This window comes from Oryx dammah, unplaced genomic scaffold (assembly GCF_014754425.2).
Source record: "Oryx dammah isolate SB20612 unplaced genomic scaffold, SCBI_Odam_1.1 HiC_scaffold_2, whole genome shotgun sequence".
Taxonomy (NCBI): Eukaryota; Metazoa; Chordata; class Mammalia; order Artiodactyla; family Bovidae; genus Oryx; species Oryx dammah.
In genome coordinates, this window is record NW_024070186.1 from 43645994 (window position 1) to 43667942 (window position 21949).

A 21949-nucleotide genomic window follows, 5' to 3' on the forward strand; every position below is an offset into this window, starting at 1 on the left:
AGGTTGCACTGCTCCATCTTCATCCAAGCTTCAGAAGGCACATTTATATGGTGAGCTTTCTCCTCCTTCTACCCCTGAAAAATGAAATGAATGCTGACATCACCCCACTTCCTCTTCCTCCCAGAAGTCTAGGCAGCCCCCTCTCCTCACCTGGCGCCATTATACTCTGGGGCATCCCTGCTCCCACACAGTTAACCCCTTCTTTCGTCTGTCCTCCTCTCAGTTTAGCTTTCACAGGTGCAACACTGGATTGATTTCTCGTCCCCTTCTTTTAGCTCCCATCCTACTTGTGGCCTCCTATGCTTCATACTCCCTCCTATCCAATAGCCAGTGCTCTTGGAAAGGCATTTTAGATCCATAACATCAGTAGCCTTGGGGCTCAAGTTAATATATATGATGAATGCATATCTGCGTGCGTGCGTGCCAAGTCACTCCAGTCGTGTCCAACTCTGCGACCCCATGGACTGAAGCCCACCAGGCTCCTCAGTCCATGGAATTCTCCAGACAAGAATACTGGAGAGGGTTGCCATGCCCTCCTCCAGGGGATCTTCCAAGCCAGGGGTCGAACCTGCGTCTCCTGCGGTTCCTGCATTGCAAGCAGATTCTTTACTGCTGAGCCACAGAGGAAGCCCATAAGTGATGTATATTCTATAAATATTCCCCCGCTCTGTACTACAAAAGTTCCTTCAGAACTGAGTGGCCAGATTGAACAAAAAAAATACAGCATGCACAGTCAAATTTGAATTTCAGATAAACTACAAATAATCTTTATTATAATCAGTCTACTGCCATTTTTAATCTGCATTTAATCGGCCAACTCTGTTTCAAAGCTCAGCTGAGCAGTTAAATTAAAGTCCTTCTAATCTGCATATCTTCGCCCCAAAACAAAGTTTAAATCCTCCCTTCAATGACTGTAGCCCATGCACAGCAAAACATCCCATCAATTTTAAAGAAACACCTCACCAATTTTAAAGCTGGGCACTTTGAGTTGTCTTGGGCCAGCTCAGGAAGCATTTCACAGTGGTTGCTAGGTGGCAGATCTCAACTCAGGAAAGCATTTTTCAAATTCTATTAGTACTGCTTGGTGAGAGTACTTGATAATGAGCCTAAACGTGTATGGTTTATAGAGCTTTCCCCTCTTACCATTTTTCTTCCAATTTAAAATCTGTAGCAAAACCAAGTTTAAATAACACTTTCTAAAAAGCTTTGTCTTTTAAGCCAAATGCCAGACTGTCTAGGTAAACACAGAATTTAGCAATCACGGTTTTAATTTATTTCAGCTATTTTTCCCTGCTGAATTTTTGAGATAGGTAAGACTGGATTTCTTCCAAACAAATCTGGGCAGAAGAAAACTTGAAATGTGTTGGCTAGCTTTACGTATCCCCACATGATTCCCGATACAGTTTTACCTGGAAAATGAGGGCACACAGAAGAATTTTTTTTTTATCCCGAGTTCTTTTTGCAAACATCAAATACTTCACACAAAAGGAACATTATGGCCTATTCAGATAATTTTTTGTTCAAATTACTTAGCCAACTTCATGAAACAAGAGTTGTGATTCTTCATACCCCTTTGATAATTCGAAGGAAAAGCAGGATCCAGAGAAAGACAGTATAAAAGGGGCATAGGGCTTCCCTGGTGGCCCAGATGGTAAAGAATCTGCCTGCCGATGCAGGAGACTCCGGTTTGATCCCTGGGTCAGGAAGATCCCCTGGAGAAGAGAATGGCTACCCACTCTAGTATTCTTGCCTGGAGAATTCCATGGACAGAGGAACTGCAAAGTATTGGGTAAACTGGGAGACTAAAGAGAGAAAGACTGGGGAATTATCAGCAAGGGAAATCAATAATAGTGATGATGGCACCCCTAATCTAGTTTCCCCCAAAAGAAACACACTTAGAGGATGTTAGCCATATATCACCATTAATTAAGAGCAGACTCCTAATTACTCATCACAGAATTAAATCATCCTTGTATCTTTGTTCCATAAAGTGTTCTCTTTTACTACCTTACCTGACCCAGGCATTGAAGAATGGGAACAAAAAAGAATTATGGAAATTTAGGACTAAAGGCAACCTGTTTTTCCTTCTTGGTGCTCAGATTTTGTAAAGAAATAAGTTAAATGTTTATCAACAGGAAATTTGCCAATAAGTGATGTAAGATTAGGTGGAACCATATGAAATTGATAGCGCATCTGATTCTTTCTAATGCTGTGCAGATGTTAAAAATAGAGAGTGGCTCTGTAATTACTGGTGGAGAACAATATCCCAGGTAAATGATAAATTACAGAACATCGTTATAGGATACTAGTGGGTGGGGGGGTGTCCAGGGTATGTGGGGATATATATGCTTGTTTATGTCCCACCATAAATCTGAAGATTATAAAATACACAAACAGTTAACAGTGAATGCCTTTGGAGGGTGGGGTAGTAAACTAGAGACAAGAACAGGAGATATGTTTTACTTTTGTACAACGGTCCCATCACTTCATGAGAAATAGACGGGGAAACAGTGGAAACAGTGTCAGACCTTATTTTGGGGGGCTCCAAAATCACTGCAGATGGTGATTGCAGCCATGAAATCAAAAGACACTTACTCCTTGGAAGAAAAGTTATGACCAACCTAGATAGCATATTCAAAAGCAAAGACATTACTTTGCCAACAAAGGTCCGTCTAGTCAAGGCTATGGTTTTTCCAGTAGTCATGTATGGATGTGAGAGTTGGACTGTGAAGAAGGCTGAGTGCCGAAGAATTGATGCTTTTGAACTGTGGTGTTGGCGAAGACTCTTGAGAGTCCCTTGGACAGCAAGGAGATCCAACCAGTCCATTCTGAAGGAGATCAACCCTGGGATTTCTTTGGAAGGAATGATGCTAAAGCTGAAACTCCAGTACTTTGGCCACCTCATGCGAAGAGTTGACTCACTGGAAAAGACTCTGATGCTGGGAGGGATTGGGGGCAGGAGGAGAAGGGGACGACCCAGGATGAGATGGCTGGATGGCATCACGGACTTGATGGACGTGAGTCTGAGTGAACTCCGGGAGATGGTGATGAACAGGGAGGCCTGGCGTGCTGCAATTCATGGGGTCGCAAAGAGTCGGACACGACGGAGCGACTGAACTGAACTGAACTGAACTGAATTTTTACCAAATGAATGTATTAAAAATTTAAAAGAAAAAAAAGAAAGACCAAACCTGCAAGGAAACTATTGCTTAAAGAGGTGAAAGGTCTTTTCAAGCCATGCGGTGACCTCAGACTAGAATCTACTGAAGAAAGTGGCTGCTCAGTTGTTTATCTTATCCCTATAATTCAAAGAACAACAGTGAACAGTTGTTCTTTGGGGCTTAACAAGTTCAGGGAGTCACTGTCTACCTTGACTTTGTAGTTTACCTTGGATCTTAATCACTCTAGTTAAATGGAGAGCTTCCCCTCAAAAACCCAGTGTCAGTGGGGGGGTGGTCAATCAGATGTGACTCATTCTCAGAGTCACAGTTGTGAATTAATAGATTAGATGCTGCTGGCTAAGACTGGCAGAAAGAAGCCCTTTCTCTCTTATAATTTCCTTGGGTCCTATCAACAAGAGTCCTCTGAGCCGTTTTCAGCCTCCTTTTCTCACTATGATCCTTTTCCTTTATGTTAGATTTGGAAACAACATAGTTTTATTCTGATTATGTTCTGTTCAAGATTGTTGTTGTTTAGGCGCTAAGTCATGTCCAACTCATGTGACCCCATAGACTGTAGCCCACCTGGCTCTTCTGTCCATGGGATTTCCCAGGCAAAAATACTGGAGTGGGTTGCCATTTCCTTCTCCAGGGAGTCTTCCTGACCCAGGGATCGAATCCAAGTCTCCTGCCTTGGCAGGCTGCTTCTTTACCATCTGAGCCATCAGGGACGCCCCTCTGTTCAAAATAGAGGAAAGGTGATTCGGAATTTGCTTTGTACAGTTCAGATGGCCTCCCTTCCTCTCCCCCCCGACTCCTGCATCCCATTTTCCCCAGCCCCTGGACTGGCTACATCCAAATTATTCTAACTGACCAGCATTTCTCAAACTGTGCTGAGAAGAGGAACAATTTCATATTTGCAGTTGAAGAAACTGCAGTCTAGAGGTCCAGTGACTTGTCCTCATTCCCACAGTTAGAAAGAAGCAGACACAAACTAAAAGACAGCTGCCTGACTTCCAGCCAAGTGTCCCCAGTCTTGAAATAAAACTGCTTATTTCTCCCTTTCCCTCCAGCAACTGCTCTGTTTTCTCCTTTCCTTTTACTGTCAGAATTCCCACACTTGCAGTTAAGTGCCTGCACTGTTTTCAGGCTGCCTGCTTTCTCCAGAAGCCCTGTATGTTGGCTTCCATGCCCACCAAGACGAGAGGGGCTGGTTGAAAGAGAACTAAGTGAGCAACATGGGTTAGATGCCCCCTGGGGTTGGTCTTTCCCGATAGGTTGTTATCAAGACTATGGCAGGGACAGCGAGTAGAATCATGCCTACTTTCTTTACCACTGTATCTACAAGTCCAGAGCCTGATACCCGTCAGGAGCCAAAAAAATACTAGCTGATCAACAAGACTGACTTTCCTTTCAGAAAGTCTTCCTTTCTAAGGTGTTTGCATTTATTTCCTGATTGGATGACCCTGCTTGGTGTGCCTCCTCTTCCTCTGGACTAACATTATCACTGATTGATGGATCTGTTCATTTTACTGAAGCACTATAGGAGATAGAGGAAGAACCGATAGTGGGGTGCTTATGTTTTCAGCTCAGTTCAGTCGCTCAGTCGTGTCCGACTCTTTGCGACCCCATGAATTGCAGCACGCTAGGTCTCCCTGTCCATCACCAACTCCCAGAGTTCACTCAAACTCACATCCATCGAGTCAGTTTTATTTGTGGGAAAAGAATATAAGTGAATAATGAATCACAAATAATATAATGATGTGATAGTTGTGAGGCAGATTGGAGCCAGACTGCATGGGTACTTAACATCTCTGCATTTTAGTTTCCTCCTCTATAAACTGGCGACAGTGGTAGTTCTTACCTCATAAGGTCGTTGTGAAGGTTGAAGTGAAAGTGAAAGTGAAAGTGAAGTCGTGTCCGACTCTTTGCGACCCCATGGACTGTAGCCTACCAGGCTCCTCCGTCCATGGGATTCTCCAGGCAAGAGTACTGGAGTGGGTTGCCATTTCCTTCTCCAGGGATCTTCCCAACCCAGGGATCAAGCCCGGGTCTCCTGCATTCCAGGCAGACACTTTAACCTCTGAGCCAGGTTAAGTCATGTATTAATGATATAGTTGAAGCACTTCAAAGAGAGTCTGGTATATTGCAAGTGCTCAAAAAATGTTTTAAAAAGCAGAAGGTAATATATTAATCATTATTATAAGTGCTGTAAGAAAGTATCTTTTTAAGAACTTTTTTCCCAGTGAGAATTAATCAATTCTCAAATTCTCTTTTTCAAAAATTTTTTCCAATTTTTTTCTTTGTCATTTTGACTCATCACTTCATTGTACCAGGGTTACTAAGCTTGTCCAGGATGTTTAAGATCTGAGAATGGGAGAACTGAGGAACCTCAGTTAATAGCCAGCGCCAACCAACCCTCAGCCAACTGAGTGAGGCTCTCCTTGTCCATCTGTCCATCTGATCCAGCCTACCCCACAACTGGCTGTGGCCATGTGGGAGAGCCTGGGGAGACCCTCAGAAGAACCCACTGTATCAGTTCACAGAATGGTGAGGAGCAATAAATAATACAATTTGCTATTTTAAGCCGCTAAGTGGTGAGGTGGTTTGTTTTACAGCAAAGCACAATTGAAATACCACCTTTAATTTTGTCCCAGAGGTGGACATGATAACACTTTGAATATTACAAATCTAGATATTAAGTAGTTGTGTTAATTCACTCATTCGTGTCTGACTCTTTGCAACCCAAGGACTATAGTTCAGCAGGCTTCTCTGTGGGATTTTCCAGGCAAGAATACTGAAGTGGGTTGCCACTCCCTTCGGCAGGGAATCTTCCCAACATGGGGATTGAACCTGGGTCTCCCACATTGCAGGCAGATTCTCTATCATTAAATAGTTATACACAGCTGTTTGCATTAAAAAAAAAAAAAAAAACCTCAATGTAGGACATTCTGCATAGTGCGTTCAAAAATAACTTTTCTCTCCTACTTACCATACAGTATTTTGAATTTTTTGTATGAGTAATTTATGTCTACACTATTATTTTTGGTTGTTGCATTTTACATCATGATTTATTAACAAATTTCTTGCTAAAGAGTCAGATTCTGATTTTTTTGCTACTGTAAGAAATGCTTTAATGGACATCTTTGAACATATATATTTTTACACATTAAAGATGATTTCCTCAGGATTATTTCCTGGGCATGGAATTACTTGGTGGATGATGTGCCTGTTTTCAAGGTTTTGATTAAGTATCATCTAATTGCTTTTCAGAAAAGCTGTTTACATTCTTAGCATGAATGAGTCAGGACCCTCTTTTCCCTGCACTTTTACCATGGTTTTTTTTTTTTTTTTTAAATCTTTGTTGATCTAATGAATGAAAAACTATGATCTCATTACTGTTTTAATTTTGTTGTTACCAACTGGGGCTGAGTGTATTTTTATGTATAGAAAGCACTCGTGTCTACTCTAAAATTATTCTCACTCTGCTCATTTTTCCACTGTTAGTCTTTTCCTTAAAGATTTATGAGTGATTAGATATTAACATTTGTCTGTTATGCATATATTTAAATATTTTTCTATAGTTTCTTTCCAAGAGAAGATTTCTCTCAGCTTTTTTGGGTTTAGGTAGATTTTATTTTTATGCACAAACAAATCTGTTTATTTTTATTTATTTTATCTCTGAGATTGGTGTTATCAGTTATATTATTTTGAAAGATAGCAAAGTTTAAATACTTTCAGAGTGTCAGATGTTATCCAAGTAAAATTCAGACCCCTCAGTTTATGTCACACACCACATTCTAGTCTCTATTTAGCCAAATCAATCTCCCACAACTTCTTAATGCAAATTCCCTGTTCTTGTGACTTTAGTTTCTGGTATGTGGAGCTCCAGAGCTCTAGAGACTGACAGATCCCAGTTATTAATAGGATTCTGACTCAACTGCTTACCAACAGTACAAGAAGAGCTTTTAGACCCTCTACTTCTTCCTATTTAAGTGGAGAGAGGATTAATTTGAGATTAGTTCCTGAAATATAGTTGGGCACTTAGTAAATATTAGTTCTCAAGCCATGCCCTTGTGTTTCTATTCATTCTGGGACATGGCTCTAAGATATCTTTTTCCTCCCCTCTGTCTCATGACATTTTACATATTCTTCAGGTCCACTTCCACCCAAACTCCTTCATAGAGGCTTTCAGGGAACAGGAAGCTTTATCATACACCTTACTCAGCTTCAGTTCAGTTCAGTTGCTCAGTTACGTCTGACTCTTTGTGATCCCATGAACCACAGCACACCAGGCTTCCCTGTCCATCACCAATTCCCGAAGTCCACCCACCCATGTCCATTGAGTCGGTGATGCGATTCAACCATCTCATCCTCTGTTGTCCCCTTCTCCTCCTGCCCTCACTTTTTCCCAGCATCGGGGTCTTTTCAAATGAGTCAGCTCTTCGCATCAGGTGGCCAAAGTATTAGAGTTTCAGCTTCAACATCAGTCCTTCCAATGAACACCCAAGACTGATCTCCTTTAAGATGGACTGGTTGGATCTCCTTGCAGTCCAAGGGACTCTCAGGAGTCTTCTCCAAAACCACAGTTCAAAAGCCTCAATTCTTCGGTGCTCAGCTTTCTTTATAGTCCAACTCTCACATCCATACATGACCACTGGAAAAACAATAGCCTTGACTAGACGGACCTTTGTTGGCAAAGTAATGTCTCTGCTTTTTAATATGCTGTCTAGGTTGGTCATTGGAGAAGGCGATGGCACCACACTCCAGTACTCTTGCCTGGAAAATCTCATGGATGAAGAAGCCTGGTGGGCTGCAGTCCATGGGGTCGTGAAGAGTCGGACATGACTGAGCAAATTCCCTTTCACTTTTCACTTTCATGCATTGGAGAAGGAAATGGCAACCCACTCCAGTGTTCTTGCCTGGAGAATCCCAGGGACGGGGAAGCCTGGTGGGCTGCCGTCTATGGGGTCGCACAGAGTCGGACACGACTGAAGTGACTTAGCAGGTTGGTCATAACTTTCCTTCCAAGGATTAAGCGTCTTTTAATTTCATGGCTGCAATTACTCAGCTTAGGTGCCTTCCAATTTTTATTTTAATGTTTCAAATGTAGTTACAAGTTACATTCAAATTACAAACTTCGGGAAGGACTGGCCCAGTGCTTGACACTTAAATGCACCCAATAAATATTATTAGTTAGGATTTTGTGCTCTCACTGCTGTGGGCCCAGTTTCTATCCCTAATCGGGTCAGGGAACTAAGATCTCCAAGCTGCTTGTTACGCCTACCCCCCACCCCCCACCTCAAAAAAAAAAGAGTGCTTGAGATTTAACTGCAAAGTAATAACACTAGTTAACCAACTGTAGTTTTAAGTTAGCCTAATTATTATTCCAGACATGTAATTGGTGATAAAGGCAAATTTGTTTAGGAAACATAGCAATGATTGGTATCTCTGCCTCTGGGACCCTGTATTATACCACTGAATATTTCAATGTCATGGGGGAAATGAGTGAAGGTGGTCAAAAGGTGCAAACCTCTAGTTATAAAAGAAATAAGTTCTGGGATACAATGTATAGCATGGTGATTACAGTTGACAATACTGTGTTATATATTTGAAAGTTGCTAAGAGAGCAACTAAAAGTTCCCAAGAAAAATTATTTATAGCTATGCAAGGTGAGGGATATTAGCTAAACTCATTGTGGTAATTATTTCACAATATATCGAACCTGGATCTCCTGCATTTCAGGCAGATTCTTTACCATCTGAGCCACCAAGGAAGCCCTTCACAATATAATGCATATATCAGATCTTTATGTTGTACACCTTAATCTACTGCAATGTTATGTGTCAGTGATATCTCAGTAAAACTGGGAAGAAATTAAACTTTTTAAATTAAAAAATATATACTATCAGAAAATACCAGTGTATGTATCCATCCTAATAGTTTCAGTTCAGTTCAGTTCAGTTCAGTTGCTCAGTCATGTCTGACTATTTGCGACCCCGTGAACCGCAGCATGCCAGGCCTCCCTGTCCATCACCAATTCCCACAGTCCACCCAAACCCATGTCCATTGAGTCGGTGATGCCATCCAACCATCTCATCCTCTGTCGTCCCCTTCTCCTCCTGCCCTCAATCTTTCCAAGCATCAGGGTCTTTTCCAATGAGTCAGCTCTTCGCATGAGGTGGCCAAAGTACTGGAGTTTCAGCTTTAGCATCATTTCTTCCAATGAACACCCAGGACTGATCTCCTTTAAGATGGACTGGTTGGATCTCCTTGCAGTCCAAGGGACTCTCAAGAGTCTTCTCCAACACCACAGTTCAAAAGCCTCAATTCTTTGGCGCTCAGCTTTCTTTATAGTCCAACTCTCACATCCATACATGACTACTGGAAAAACCATAGCCTTGACTAGACAGACCTGTATTTCTCCAATTCTAAGAAGCATTTTGGTCTCACATTTTTAACATCTCTGAAACTGAGGTGTGTGGTGATGGTGGTGGTGGTGGTAGTGGTGGTTTAGTCGCTAGGTCATGTCTGATTCTTGTGATCCTATGAACTGTAGCCTGCCAGGCTCCTCTGTCCATGAGATTTCCCAGGCAAGAATACTGGAGTGGGTTGCCATTTTCTTCTCCAGGAGATCTTCCAACCCAGGGATCGAACCCAGGCCTCTTGCATTGCAGGTGGATTTTTTTTTACCAACTGCATCACCAGCGACCTTATCTTACTATAATGTTAAGAAATAGCCATTGGCCATGGGGCAGTCCTGATATAGTTGGCATTGCCTTTGCATTTGTGAACATAGTTATAACTATTTGAATTGTCATCATTTCACTGAGTTCTATGCAATTTAATACATGTGTCAAAACCATATGCTAAGAACTGCAGTTGAAGGTAGGAGAAATTGCCAGATGTGTCAGATTAGATGAAAAAAATTTCAAAGGAACAAGAGGGTAATATAACCAACTCATGGATCACACAGGATTGCAGCGAGGGCCTGGAACTTCAGTTTGTCAGAAACTTCTTCCTGGCCATTAATAGAGAGGATATGTAGGTTGTACTATGCTGTGCATAGTTGCTCAGTCGTGGCTGACTCTCTGCGACCCCATGGACTGTAACCCGCCAGGCTCCTCTGTCCATGGCGATTCTCCAGGTGAGAATATTGGAATGGGTTGCCATGCCCTCCTCCAGGGGATCTTTCCATCTCAGGGATTGAACCCAGGTCTCCCGCATTGCAGGCAGATTCGTTACCATGTGAGCCACCAGGGAAGCCCATGAATACTGGAGTGGGATCTTCCCAACCCAGGAATTGAACCAGGGTCTCCTGCATTGCAGGTGGATTCTGTACCAGCTAAGCTACCAGGGAAGCCCTACATAGGTTGTAGTGACATATAATTCAGTTGAACAAACTATGCTTTTAATCTAATAGGAATGTGCCAGCATCAAACTTGAAGAATGAATGTCTGGCCAGGAAGCAAATCCCAGAGATATGGTTAGGCCATCCTTTTAGGAAATACTGCATGTATATCAATGATACTGTGTAGACAAGCAACGTGATGTTCTGTGTGAAGAGGGATTTAGGAAAATTAGACTCATGTACAGAATTTGTAGAAATATTTGATCAATTTATTTTGCTTATATTTTCCTTTTCTAAATACGTACATTACTGAAAAAAAATCATATCTAAATTTAAAACCATCATAAGTATTAAAAAGATCCTATGTAACAACACACTGTGTCATAATTTAATTCACAGCTCTTTTTTTTTTCTTGATAGCACATGCTATCAAAAATGTCCTGCTGCTGCTGGTGCTGCTAAGTCGCTTCAGTCATGTCCGACTCTGTGAGACCCCATAGACGGCAGCCCACTAGGCTCCCCCATCCCTGGGATTCTCCAGGCAAGAACACTGGAGTGGGTTGCCATTTCCTTCTCCAGTGCATGAAAGTGGAAAGTGAAAATTGAAAGTGAAGTCGCTCAGTCGTGTCTGACTCCTAGCGACCCCATGGACTCCAGCCTACCAGGCTCCTCCATCCATGCGATTTTCCAGGCAAGAGTACTGGAGTGGGTTGCCATTGCCTTCTCCGCAAAGATGTCCTAGATTTGAATAATTATGATAAATTGAATGGACCGTAAAATGGGCAGTAGATCTGTGGATTTCAAAGCTTAATGAAGGAATAGAACTTCATGTTTCTTCCTTGTTGTTGTTTTGGTGGGTATTATGTTGTTGCTTAGGAATGAGGTAGGAATATCCTGCAATTTCTTCATAATCATCAGTTACGCTTATTTGCAGAAATAGCATAATTTGAAGAGAAGCTACTTTCTCACATCACCAGTTAAAACTTCTTAATGTAAGTCACAGATTGCATCCTGAATTGGATAATACTTCATCTGTCATTAACTAAGCACCTTAAAAATTAACTTTATTATATTTTCCCAATATACAAGTAATACAAGTTAGTATGAAAAATACCCTATGTTAAAAAGTGGGTAGGTATAAGTATATAATCAGCCATATCTTCTAACCAAAATATTTGGTAAATTTCTTTTTTTAGAAAAATTTCTTATAAATATTTTGATGCCATTTCTTCTACTTATGAAAACATATCAAATCAAAGTAACATATATTTAATGTACAGTATTTGGAAAGTATAGCAAAGTATAAATAAGCATGAAAAACATTCATCTCATCACCACCCAGAAATTGCCTTTTACTATTTTTGGTCATCAAATTCAACCTATCCAGGGAAAACAGGAACAATCTGTGGATGTGCAGTACACCCCTTGTTGAATTTGTGAATGCAAAAAAAGAGAGTTTGGAGAACAGCCCATATGTCTTGGTAATAGAATTAATTACACAGATCTTATGTTCTAAATCTGTCTTCTCAAGTTTGCCTTATTCTTCTCACATTGCTGGAGCTTGTCCAGGACACAGCCAACTTTCTACTACTTGGCAACAGAGCACTCTGCGGTGGTTGGTCACTGTCTTCATTCAGGTCACCCTCTCATTCATTCATAATTCATTCATTCGACAAATATTCATTAAGTGCCACTCTATGTGCCTGGAATACAGAGGGGGCAATAAAGAAACATGGCCTCTGCCCTCTTGCAGCTTTCAGTCAAAAGAAGAGAAAGCAGATAATAAACATAAAACTAAATACATGATTAAATACATTTGCAATGAGTGTCTATAGATGAGAAAACGTGGCCGGGAAAGTAAATAAGCATAGCCATAATCAGATTCAGGAGGGAAGTCCTCTCTGACGGACAGGTCAGAAGGTCAAGGAGAAACAAAAGGGAAGGTTTGAGGCTGTCAAACTTGGTGGGTATGGCCTAAAATGAGCTGTAGGGGGTAGGGGAAGATAGGCTACAGAGGTAAGCACTTCCTGTTCATGCCCTCGTGCTCAGCTGCCAAGTCCTATAGGGCCTTGGAGAGGATTTTGAATTTTATCCTGTGTACACTTAGAAACCAATACGCTTTTTTTTTTGAATTTAAATTATGGTTACTTTTAATAGGTAAAGCATACAAGATCCGAAGATGACTGAATGAAAACACTCCGTCCCTCCGGTTTCCTAGCCACCCAGTTGTCCTCCCCCGAACTGGCTATAAGTATCTCTCCAGAAATACTCCAGCCACAAGCAAGCCTATCAGTCCATAAGATATTTTAAGCAGGGGAGTAGGGCATCGGATTTAAGACCACCCGAATGACTGAGAGGCGCCTGGCTTTCCGCGTTCAGAGCTACGAGTTCCAGCTTCACGCACCTTACTATGCTCGGCATTCCGAGCTTCTACCGGAGAGATCCCCTGGGGGCCCAGGACTTCGCTAATTACATTCTGGCAGGGCTCCTACTTTTGTTCCCACGCTGTGCTCCGGGCAACAGCCTTGCGCGCCCGCAGCTCCCACGCCACCCCCTCCCCGCATCTCGCGGCCGGGAACCTGGAGCTCAGCACACAGCCCAGGTGCGCTTGAGTTTTTTAACGAGACCAGGGCGGGCGGGAAGGCAGCGGCTCCCAGAAGGCAGCGACTGAGGCGGGCCGGGGCGTGGCCAATGCTGTAGGCGGGATCAAGCTTGGGGGCGGAGCCGACGCTGGGTCGGCTGCTGAGCTCTCCAGAGCTCCCGCTGCAAGGATTCGGTCCGGGACCCGGGCCACCCACTGGGCGGGGGTGCTCGTCGGCCCTGGGCTCTACAAAGCCCTGAAGGTAAATCCACCTGGGAGACGGGCTGCTGGAGCTCTAGAGAACCTACGGCGGGGGCAGGCCGCTGGATGGCGGCGGAGGGGAGCGTCCCGCGACGAGTTTCCCAAGAAAGCTGAACTCGTCCCAAGTTTCCTGCGCATCAGTTTGCACCGGCGATTTGGTGGCGGTCTGTTTCTGTGCGGGTGGTCTTGGGCCGCGAGAGGGGCGCGGAGGTGATTGGATTAATTCGCCTGGGCGCGACCCAGGTTTCTGTACTGGACCCCTCGCCGCGGTGGGCGCAGTTTTTGCCCCAGAAAGGGTGGGTAATTGAACGCAGTTGTGTCCCTCGGCAGCCCGGTGATCCCCGGGCTCAGAGCGCGCGCGTCTGCAAGGCGTGCCTAGTAGTCCGGAGGCCAAGCTCCATGACTTCTTTCCTCTTTAGGCAAGACTGACTAGGTGTTGTCCCCCACCCCCCGGGGGCTGACCCTTGAGGCTCCGCTATGAACACCGAGAGCGAAGTGGATTTTTCCAGCAACAGCTTAACCCCTTTGTGGCGGAGGCGTTCAACCCCTCAGCCCCAGCTCCTGGGCCGGAGCAAGCCGAGGCCCCAGTCCTATCAGAGCCCCAGCGGGTTGCTGATCACGGATTTCCCGGTGGAGGAGAGAGAGACGCTCCCTGAGGCGCAGACTCTGGCCGAAGTGCCCGGCACCTCAGACGGCAGGACGGTCCAGAGGAGCCCCCTGCTTATATGCGCCCATCGGAGGGCGGTGACCAATGGGAGGACCGTCTCCCAGGAGTACAGGGCTGTCTCTCCTCGGCTTCGACGGTCCAAGTCACCCCAAGTCCCCAGAGTGGCGTCGGGCGGCTCCCCCAAGTCCCCAGCGAACGGCACAGTGACCAAGCCCGCGCCTCAGCCGCTGCACTCCCCGCGGACTCCTCGAGCGCCCTCCCCCTGCAACCCCGAGGGGGACAAGACCGGATTCCCCACCAGCCCCCTGCCTTCTCCGGCTGCAAATGGGCTTTCCCCTATCTCCTCCCAATGCGCCGGTTCGCTCTCCGGCAACATGGCTAAGGACCCTGAGCGAGGAACCTCGAGACTCTCTCCTTCGCTCCCCAAAAGGTCTTTGGAACAAAAACTGCCGCTCCAAAGGCTGCCCTCACCGGAGAACGAACTCTTGGAGAATCCTTCAGTGGTTTTGAGCACAAACAGCCCCGCCGCCCTCAAAGTGGGAAAACAGCAGATCATTCCGAAGAGCTTGGCCTCGGAAATTAAAATAAGTAAATCCAACAATCTGAACGTGGAACCTCACAAGAGACTGCTCAAGGTGCGCAGCATGGTGGAGGGCCTTGGGGCCCCCCTGGGCCCAGCAGAGGACGAGGGCGAGGCGGAGCACGACTTGGACAGCCCGGGGTCTCTGCGGAGAGGCTTGCGGTCCACCTCCTATCGCAGGGCGGTGGTCAGTGGCGTTGATTTTGACAGTCCTGGCACTTCGAAGAAGAAGAACAGGATGTCCCAGCCGGTTCTGAAAGCAGTGATGGAAGACAAGGAGAAGTTTTCCAGCCTGGGAAGGATAAAGGTAAAAGTGGGCAAGAGTGTCGCATGTTAGGCAGTCATTAAGCCGCCAGTGAAGATGTTTGGAGTGGGGAGGAGGGGCACAGAGGGAACCAAAGGTTATTGTTCTTTTTTAATGTTATTGTTTGTTGATCAGACCCCTGCACATTTATCTCTTGGCCATTTTATTGCTGGTAGGCACAGCCCAGGGTAATGCAGTTTTATGGGAGGAACTGAAACCCTTACCACTGTATTCATTTTCTAAGTTCGGCAAAATGTGGGGGACAAGTAGGAGAAAAAACCCGGCAAATTACGTATTGGTGGAGTGAATTTTGAACACTTTTAATACAGGTAGCTGCAAAGGGGGTGGCAGACAGGCGTGGATCTGCACTCTTGATTATGTAGTCAGGCCAGTGTGGTGCTTGTTTAGAAGTGTCAGTTACTGATCGCTGATTCACCACAGCTGATACAGGAAAACACTGATTTCCTTTCAGCCGGTTGATTATTTTAAGTACTTACATTAGTGATTTAATTACTGAAATATTTTTCCTTTCTGTAATGATCACATACTAAATACCATCCAGGTAAAATGTGAATCTTAAAAGTCAATTGCCAGAATCACAAAAGACATAGTTTGTCATCTTTATTTCTGGCTTCTTTCACCAGTGGCTTTGGTTGCATCTCATTCCCATTTTGTGCCCACTTAACCCTTGAGTGCATTTAACAAGTTTGTAGCTTGAAACTTCAGGTTGGATTGAATGGTGTGGCGTTGCTCCCGGATAAAGACCTAGGAGTTGCACTCCTTAAAATATTACCAAATATGACATAAAGAAATAGGGAAGACTAGGGAAGGAGATTTTGGAGTGTGCATGTGCTGCCTTCTCCAGACACAAGACAGATCTCAGTAATAGGGCAGAAATTCATTTTGGCAGCCACATCTTTTCCTGATTAATCAGAAAGCTGGAACCAGTCTATATAAATGTCACATATGTAATACACAAGTGAGCCTGTTTTATTTTAGGTCCCATGGCCTTAAATTACATAACATTTTATGTGTATTTTTTTCCCCCTCCAACTTTGCAAGTTTAACAAATTTCAGTTTAACAGTGGTGGTGAATCGTGAGTGAGCTTCCCTGATGGCTCAGATGGTAAAGAATCTGCCTGCAATGTAGGAGACCTGGGTTCAATCCCTGGGTTGGGAAGATCCCCTGGAGAAGGGAATGTCTTCTCAACTCCAGTATTCTTGCCTGCAAAGTCCCATGGACAGAGGAGCCTGAAGGGCTACAGCTCATGCGGTCACAAAGAATAGGACATGACTGAGCGACTAAGCAAACTAATTTCTAAGTAAAGAAATTACATAACATTTTTTGTGCTTCCCCCCTCCTCCCTGCTCCAACTCTGGAAGTATAGCAGAGTTCAGTTTAACAGTGATGGTGAATCATCAGTAATAAGCTAAAAACTATTGGTCATTTGAGGATTTTCAAGCTGTATTGGCTGAGCGTGGGGGATATTGTACATTTTATTTCATCTTTTTAGTGAGTGGTAGTAGTCATATGACTGCTCCAGGGATCATCTGTGCATGCTGTTGGAAATCTGATGAATGTGACCACAAAAAAAGTACTTTTTCTTTAAATAGCTGTATTTTCTGTTTGGCTCATTCATACATAGTTTGCTTTGCTTTTCCTCTTTTTGCTTTTCTTGTTTCTTAGAAAAAAATGCTGAAAGGACAAGGAACATTTGATGGGGAAGGTAAGCATTTGATTTTCCAGACTTTTATTGCTGTTTCAATGTGGAATATCAATTATAAGTTGAAACCCAACGAAGTAACAAAAACACAAGATGAGAAAAATGTACAACTTCTCAAATTATACAGCACAAAGCTCTGCACTAAGCTAACTTTTCATCCAGTAATACCAGCAGTGAATAAAATTAATAGCATTCTTTGTAAGCCGATGACTTTGTCAGACCAGTGTTCTGGGATTTTTAATTCTCCTCTACTCTGGCTCCATCCCCACCTCCCTCAAAAAATGAAGAAAGATTAAGGATAAACTCTAGCTCTTCAATTTAAAATTCTGAAGGTTTGGCATGTAGATCTTACGTCCGTATTTCCTTAGGTCATATTTCCTTTGACTTAACGTTCTTATCCCCATATTTCTACATTTTAATATATTAATATGGTTTCATAACCAAATTTCAATTTGGAGGAAATCGAACTTGCTTCATTCACAGAACCCTATTGCTAAGAGTTTTGACCTCATATAGTGTTTTTATGAAGGATCGCAGAAACAAAAGCAGCTTTCACCAGGTGTTCAGACCCTAATCAGATGAGGGGACTTTGTATAAATGGATCCAGTGTCAGTGGACCAGAAGAGCTTGTAGAGCTGGGGGAGTGTGGTGGAGGGGAGGGTAGTTACTTCCTGTCATTCTTTGAAATGTTAAGATTTTCCTGCGTTTAAAAGAACAGTGAAGAAGGGTATGCCTCTCTGTAAGTAAATCAAAGATAAAACCACCCAGAGTTGTATCAACTTGGCTGATTACAAAACATTTCCCCATATCATTTTTATAAAACTCAGTTCCCATTTTATCATTTAAATATGACCAGTTTATAAAAATGTATTTATTGTATCCGTCTTAGAAAAATGTTTTCTATGGGGAAGAAACCCAGATATAGGATTTTTGCTGGCTGGGATAAAGTCCTCGTCCAGATTTTATAACCGAGGAATCTGGAATCTCAAAGAGGCTTAGTACCTTATCCACCCACTGTCACACAGCCAGGACCAGGAGAGACAACTGGTTCTCACACACTTTGCTTTCTCTTGTACCCTGTTATGACTGTGAAGTGAACTGAGCATCTATCTAATATCAATCATGAGAGATATTTTGCATCTTCTGGAATTTGGCATTAGTTTTGGGACCTTTGCTTCAAATAGTTAAAAATGTTGAGCTTTTTTGAAGTCTGAGGACAGACCTTCATTGTAACTAGTTTTATGCTGTTTGCTTTTACGAGGAGCTGTTTCTGTGCACCCTCTCGTCTCTTCTTGAATATGATGACCTAGACATTCTTTTTCACATATATGTACATGAGGAATGCAGGAGTCTTAGCAGTTGATGACTAACAAGAATGTAAGTCAGGAAGCTGTGTGGTTGAGTGGTAAGATCCTGTGATATTGGAACCAGAGACCTGAGTTTCTGTTCTGCTGCTTCACTCATCAGTTGAGTGACATTAAACAAGCCTCTCAACTTCACTGAGCCTGTTTTATCCTGTGTAAAATGAAGCTAATAATTGCCTACATTGTTGTGAGATGAATGAGACATCATATCAACAATGTCCAAATGTACTTTATGTCATACATTAAGTACTTTAAAGGGTTCTACAGAGATCTATACCCTTACACTCTGCTATCATATGCAGACCAATCAAAGAACAGTAAAATCTTGCATGAACTCTCAGTATTTAGTGATGATGCATACAGAACATGCCATAGCTGATGAGAAATGAGGCAGATGTTTGCTGGCCTCAGTAGATGGGGAAAGCATTTCAAACTCAGTATGTTCCAAAACCAAACTCACAATCTTTCCACTAAAGCTGAATCTCTTCTGGAGTTCCCTTCTTCCACTTCAGTTGTGGGACTTAACAGAGTTAGAAAATATCCTGACCACCACAGCCAGTCTGACCCCTGTATCCAGTCCAACCCCCTCAAGTCTCCACTGCTTTTCACTGACCACTTTAAGAGCATCCTAATTAGTTTCTTAATTAGTCAATGTTTTCCTGTTCCAATCTAAAAATGTCTTTCAGTGGATTTTCATTGCAGTCAGGAAAAAAAATAACCTTTATAGTATGAAAGAAACTCTGGCTTTTGGGCTCAGGATAAAACCCAGTTCTTTAACAGACTGCAAAACTCTGTCTGGTTTGAACTGTCTGGCTCTTCTCCCTAAACTCACCTTACACCCTTTGTCTGATTGACACCTACACTCCAGTTCATAACCTCTTTTATTCTTCTAAGGTAATTTATTTCCTCTTGCTTTTGGAGGTGGTTTTTTCTGTAGCTCTGTGGTTTCTCAGCTTTCAGATCTTAAGACTTTCTTCATTAACACTTCTCTGACCCCCAGACTAAATCATGTCCTGCTGACAGTCTGTTCTCAGAGCACTTGTGTATAAATCTTTTGATTTGTAGATATGTATTTGTGCAGATCATGGTGTCCTCAACCTTAAAATGACTTGCCGTCTTACTTAGAGTAAAAAACAAAAGTCCTTTCAATGGCATTGAGGCAAGACCCTATATGGTCAGCCTTCTATTCATCCCAACCCCCATCTCCTATACTTCCTCCCCTCCCTTAACTTATTCCAACCACACAGGCCTCCTTGCCGATCGATCGTTGTACATATTGTAAGACACACCAAGCAGACTCCTGCCCCAGGGCCTTTGTACTTGCTGTTGTCTCTGTTTGCGGATGTCTCTGTTGTTGCCAGTTGTATAGATGGTTTCTTTTCTTAACCTCTTTTAGATCTTTGCTTCAATGTCACCTCTATGAGGCCTTCCTAAACTACCCTGTTTAAAATCTACGTATCACCCTTCATAACACCCTTTCTCTGTTTCATTTTTCGCCATGTTACTTTTCAGCATATGCCATATTATAAAAGTTGCTTGTTTATTTATTGCCATTCTTTCATCACTCTGTCAGCTCCTTGAAGAATGAGATTTTTCTCTTTTTTTGTTGTTGTTCTTTGTTGTATCCCCAGCACCTAGCATTTACTGGCTTCTAGTAGACATTTTCTAAGTATCAGTTGAATGAATTCATGAATGACTGACTTTTATATATTTCTCATTAAATTTTTGGCTCATGAGGGCACGGAAAGTGTCTTTTATTTTCTATTTACTCCCAGCCCTTGGCACATTGTAGATGTACTATAAGTGTTTGTTAAATCGAAAAATAAAAGGGTGTAGATTCAATTTAACCTAAAAAACAGTAATGTAATAGACATGACCTTCATGAGTGGTGGACAGAGTCATGGAAACTTTGCTTCAGTTGGCATTTGATGTACAGGCACCTCCTGTCCTCTGCAGATGAATGGGGGATAGAGCTGTATGAGTAGGAAAATAAATTTTTGATCATGACTCTTTGATCATGTTTCTTTAGAACAAGTAGCAACATGATGGGGGGGGGTGACAATTAGTGATGTGTAGGGTTTGGTTCTTTTTTTTTTTTGCAGAAAATGCTGTCCTGTATCAGAACTACAAAGAAAAGGCCCTTGACATTGACTCTGATGAGGAGTCAGAGCCGAAAGAACAGAAATCCGATGAAAAAATTGTGATTCACCACAAGCCTCTGAGGTCCACGTGGAGCCAGCTCACTGCAGTGAGTGTGTACCTTCTGTTTTTCTATCTGTGAGAGTGAAGAGACCAAGTTGTGGAAATTATACCTGGTTGTGGTTTTAATTTTTTCTACCAGTGATCCTGTAATCCTAAGGAGAAAGAGTCATCCTTTTATATTGTGAAATATTTCTTGAAACTCTGCAGTGAGAAAGTGAACTTTGACAATTCTGATCAGGAAAATGTATCATGTTTTTATAAAATTAAGTGCTTTAAGACTGATGTACTATGGACTCTGGAAACTCGTCTTGCTCGGTATATTTTCTTGTTTTTTTATATAGTGTGTATCTAGTGGTAGCTTAATATATCTATATTAAGGGATAGCTTAATATCTCTTAATATATCTAAACTGTGTCATAATTATGACTGTGTATGCATCTGTTTGGGGGCTTCCTTGGTGGCTCAGTGGTAAAAAATGAACCTACCAATGCAGGAGGCTCAGGTTCCATCCCTGATCCAGGAAGATCCCTTGGAGAAGGAAATGGCAATCCACTCCAGTATTCTTGCCTGAAAAATCCCCATGGACAGAGGAGCCTGGCGGGTTACAGTCCTTTGGGGTCATAAAGAGTTGGACATGACTTAGCAACTGAATGACAGTAATATATATGTATGTATGATGTTTGTATGTATAGTACCTACGTAAAACAGGGAATGTGTTACACTTCTTCCTTGGAAATTTCATTTGATAGAGACACATTTATATTTTCTTGAAATTGGTTAATGAATGGCATTCTGTCCTGTCTCTACGTGTGCATCTTTTGTGGGCCAGTGTCTGATACTTATTTTTGTATTGATGAGTAAATTCTCCTCTCTGCATCAAACCACTTTAGTTTTTAGCCATAATTTTTTTTCCTCCTGGCTTAACAGTGTGACAGTGTGATGCTTCGTTTACGTGATGTGAGTTTGGGTACAGCATTTGTAGGTAGCAAAGAGTTCCCATAACTGGCTTGGGTTGTGGGGATGTTGCATGAAAAACAAGCCAATGCACCTCCGTGAGTCCTTTAGCAATATGGAAGCAGAAGTGATTCTCGCTTAAGCCAAAATGAGCATAGTTCAGAATCAGGAATCTCACGTACTTGGGGAACCCTTCAGCATAAGTGAAGAAGCACTTGTAAACTTGACCATGGAAATGCATGTGTGGTGATTATGGAGATGACATCTGGCTCAGGTTTTTCCTCCCCTCTCTGCACTGTATTGGAATTCAGAATTCAAGACACCAAACATTTTCTTCTGTCTCCCTCCTACCCCCTAATTTTGTGCTAAGGGGAAATTATGTATTTTCAGCATCACACCACGGAGTGACATCCTTAGTGTTACACCACAGATTAAAATGCCCATGGAGAGGCAGGCCAAGTAGTGTTATAAGTGATGCTGGTGAGTGTGAGTGATGGGGAGTGGCGGGAAATGTGATCCACAGGCCTTGTATAAGTTGAACAGCTGCCACTTAGTTCAAACTAGTTCAGTGTTGCTATATTTTCTGATATTTAGAAAAGAGAATACAGAAAGTCAGACTTTTGAGTTTGAGCAAACTCTGGGAGATATTGAAGGACAGGGAAGTCTGGTGTGCTGCAGTCCATGGGGTCCCAAAGAGTCGGACACAACTCAGTGAGTGAACAACAATGGCAAAATCCTGTTTGTTTGTTTTGTTTAATGTTTGTTTATTTGGCTGTGCCAGGTCTTACTTGCGGCTCATGATC

At 42.8% G+C, this 21949-nt stretch overlaps 1 protein-coding gene across 2 annotated transcripts in view; it reads left to right on the forward strand.

Moving 5' to 3' along the window:
* The first annotated feature begins 12892 nt into the window (after window positions 1-12892).
* Window positions 12893-21949, forward strand: part of ARHGEF26 (Rho guanine nucleotide exchange factor 26) — a 141249-nt gene continuing 132192 nt past the window's right edge. Inside the window, exons 1-4 of one of the 2 annotated variants that reach the window (XM_040247269.1) lie at window positions 13286-13352; window positions 13771-14905; window positions 16590-16629; window positions 20093-20238. In XM_040247269.1, coding sequence (XP_040103203.1) covers window positions 13829-14905; window positions 16590-16629; window positions 20093-20238 — 1263 coding nt within the window. In that variant the 5' untranslated portion in view covers window positions 13286-13352; window positions 13771-13828. Of the gene's footprint in view, window positions 14906-16589; window positions 16630-20092; window positions 20239-21949 lie in introns of both variants that reach the window. The other variant, XM_040247262.1, reaches the window with a different exon arrangement.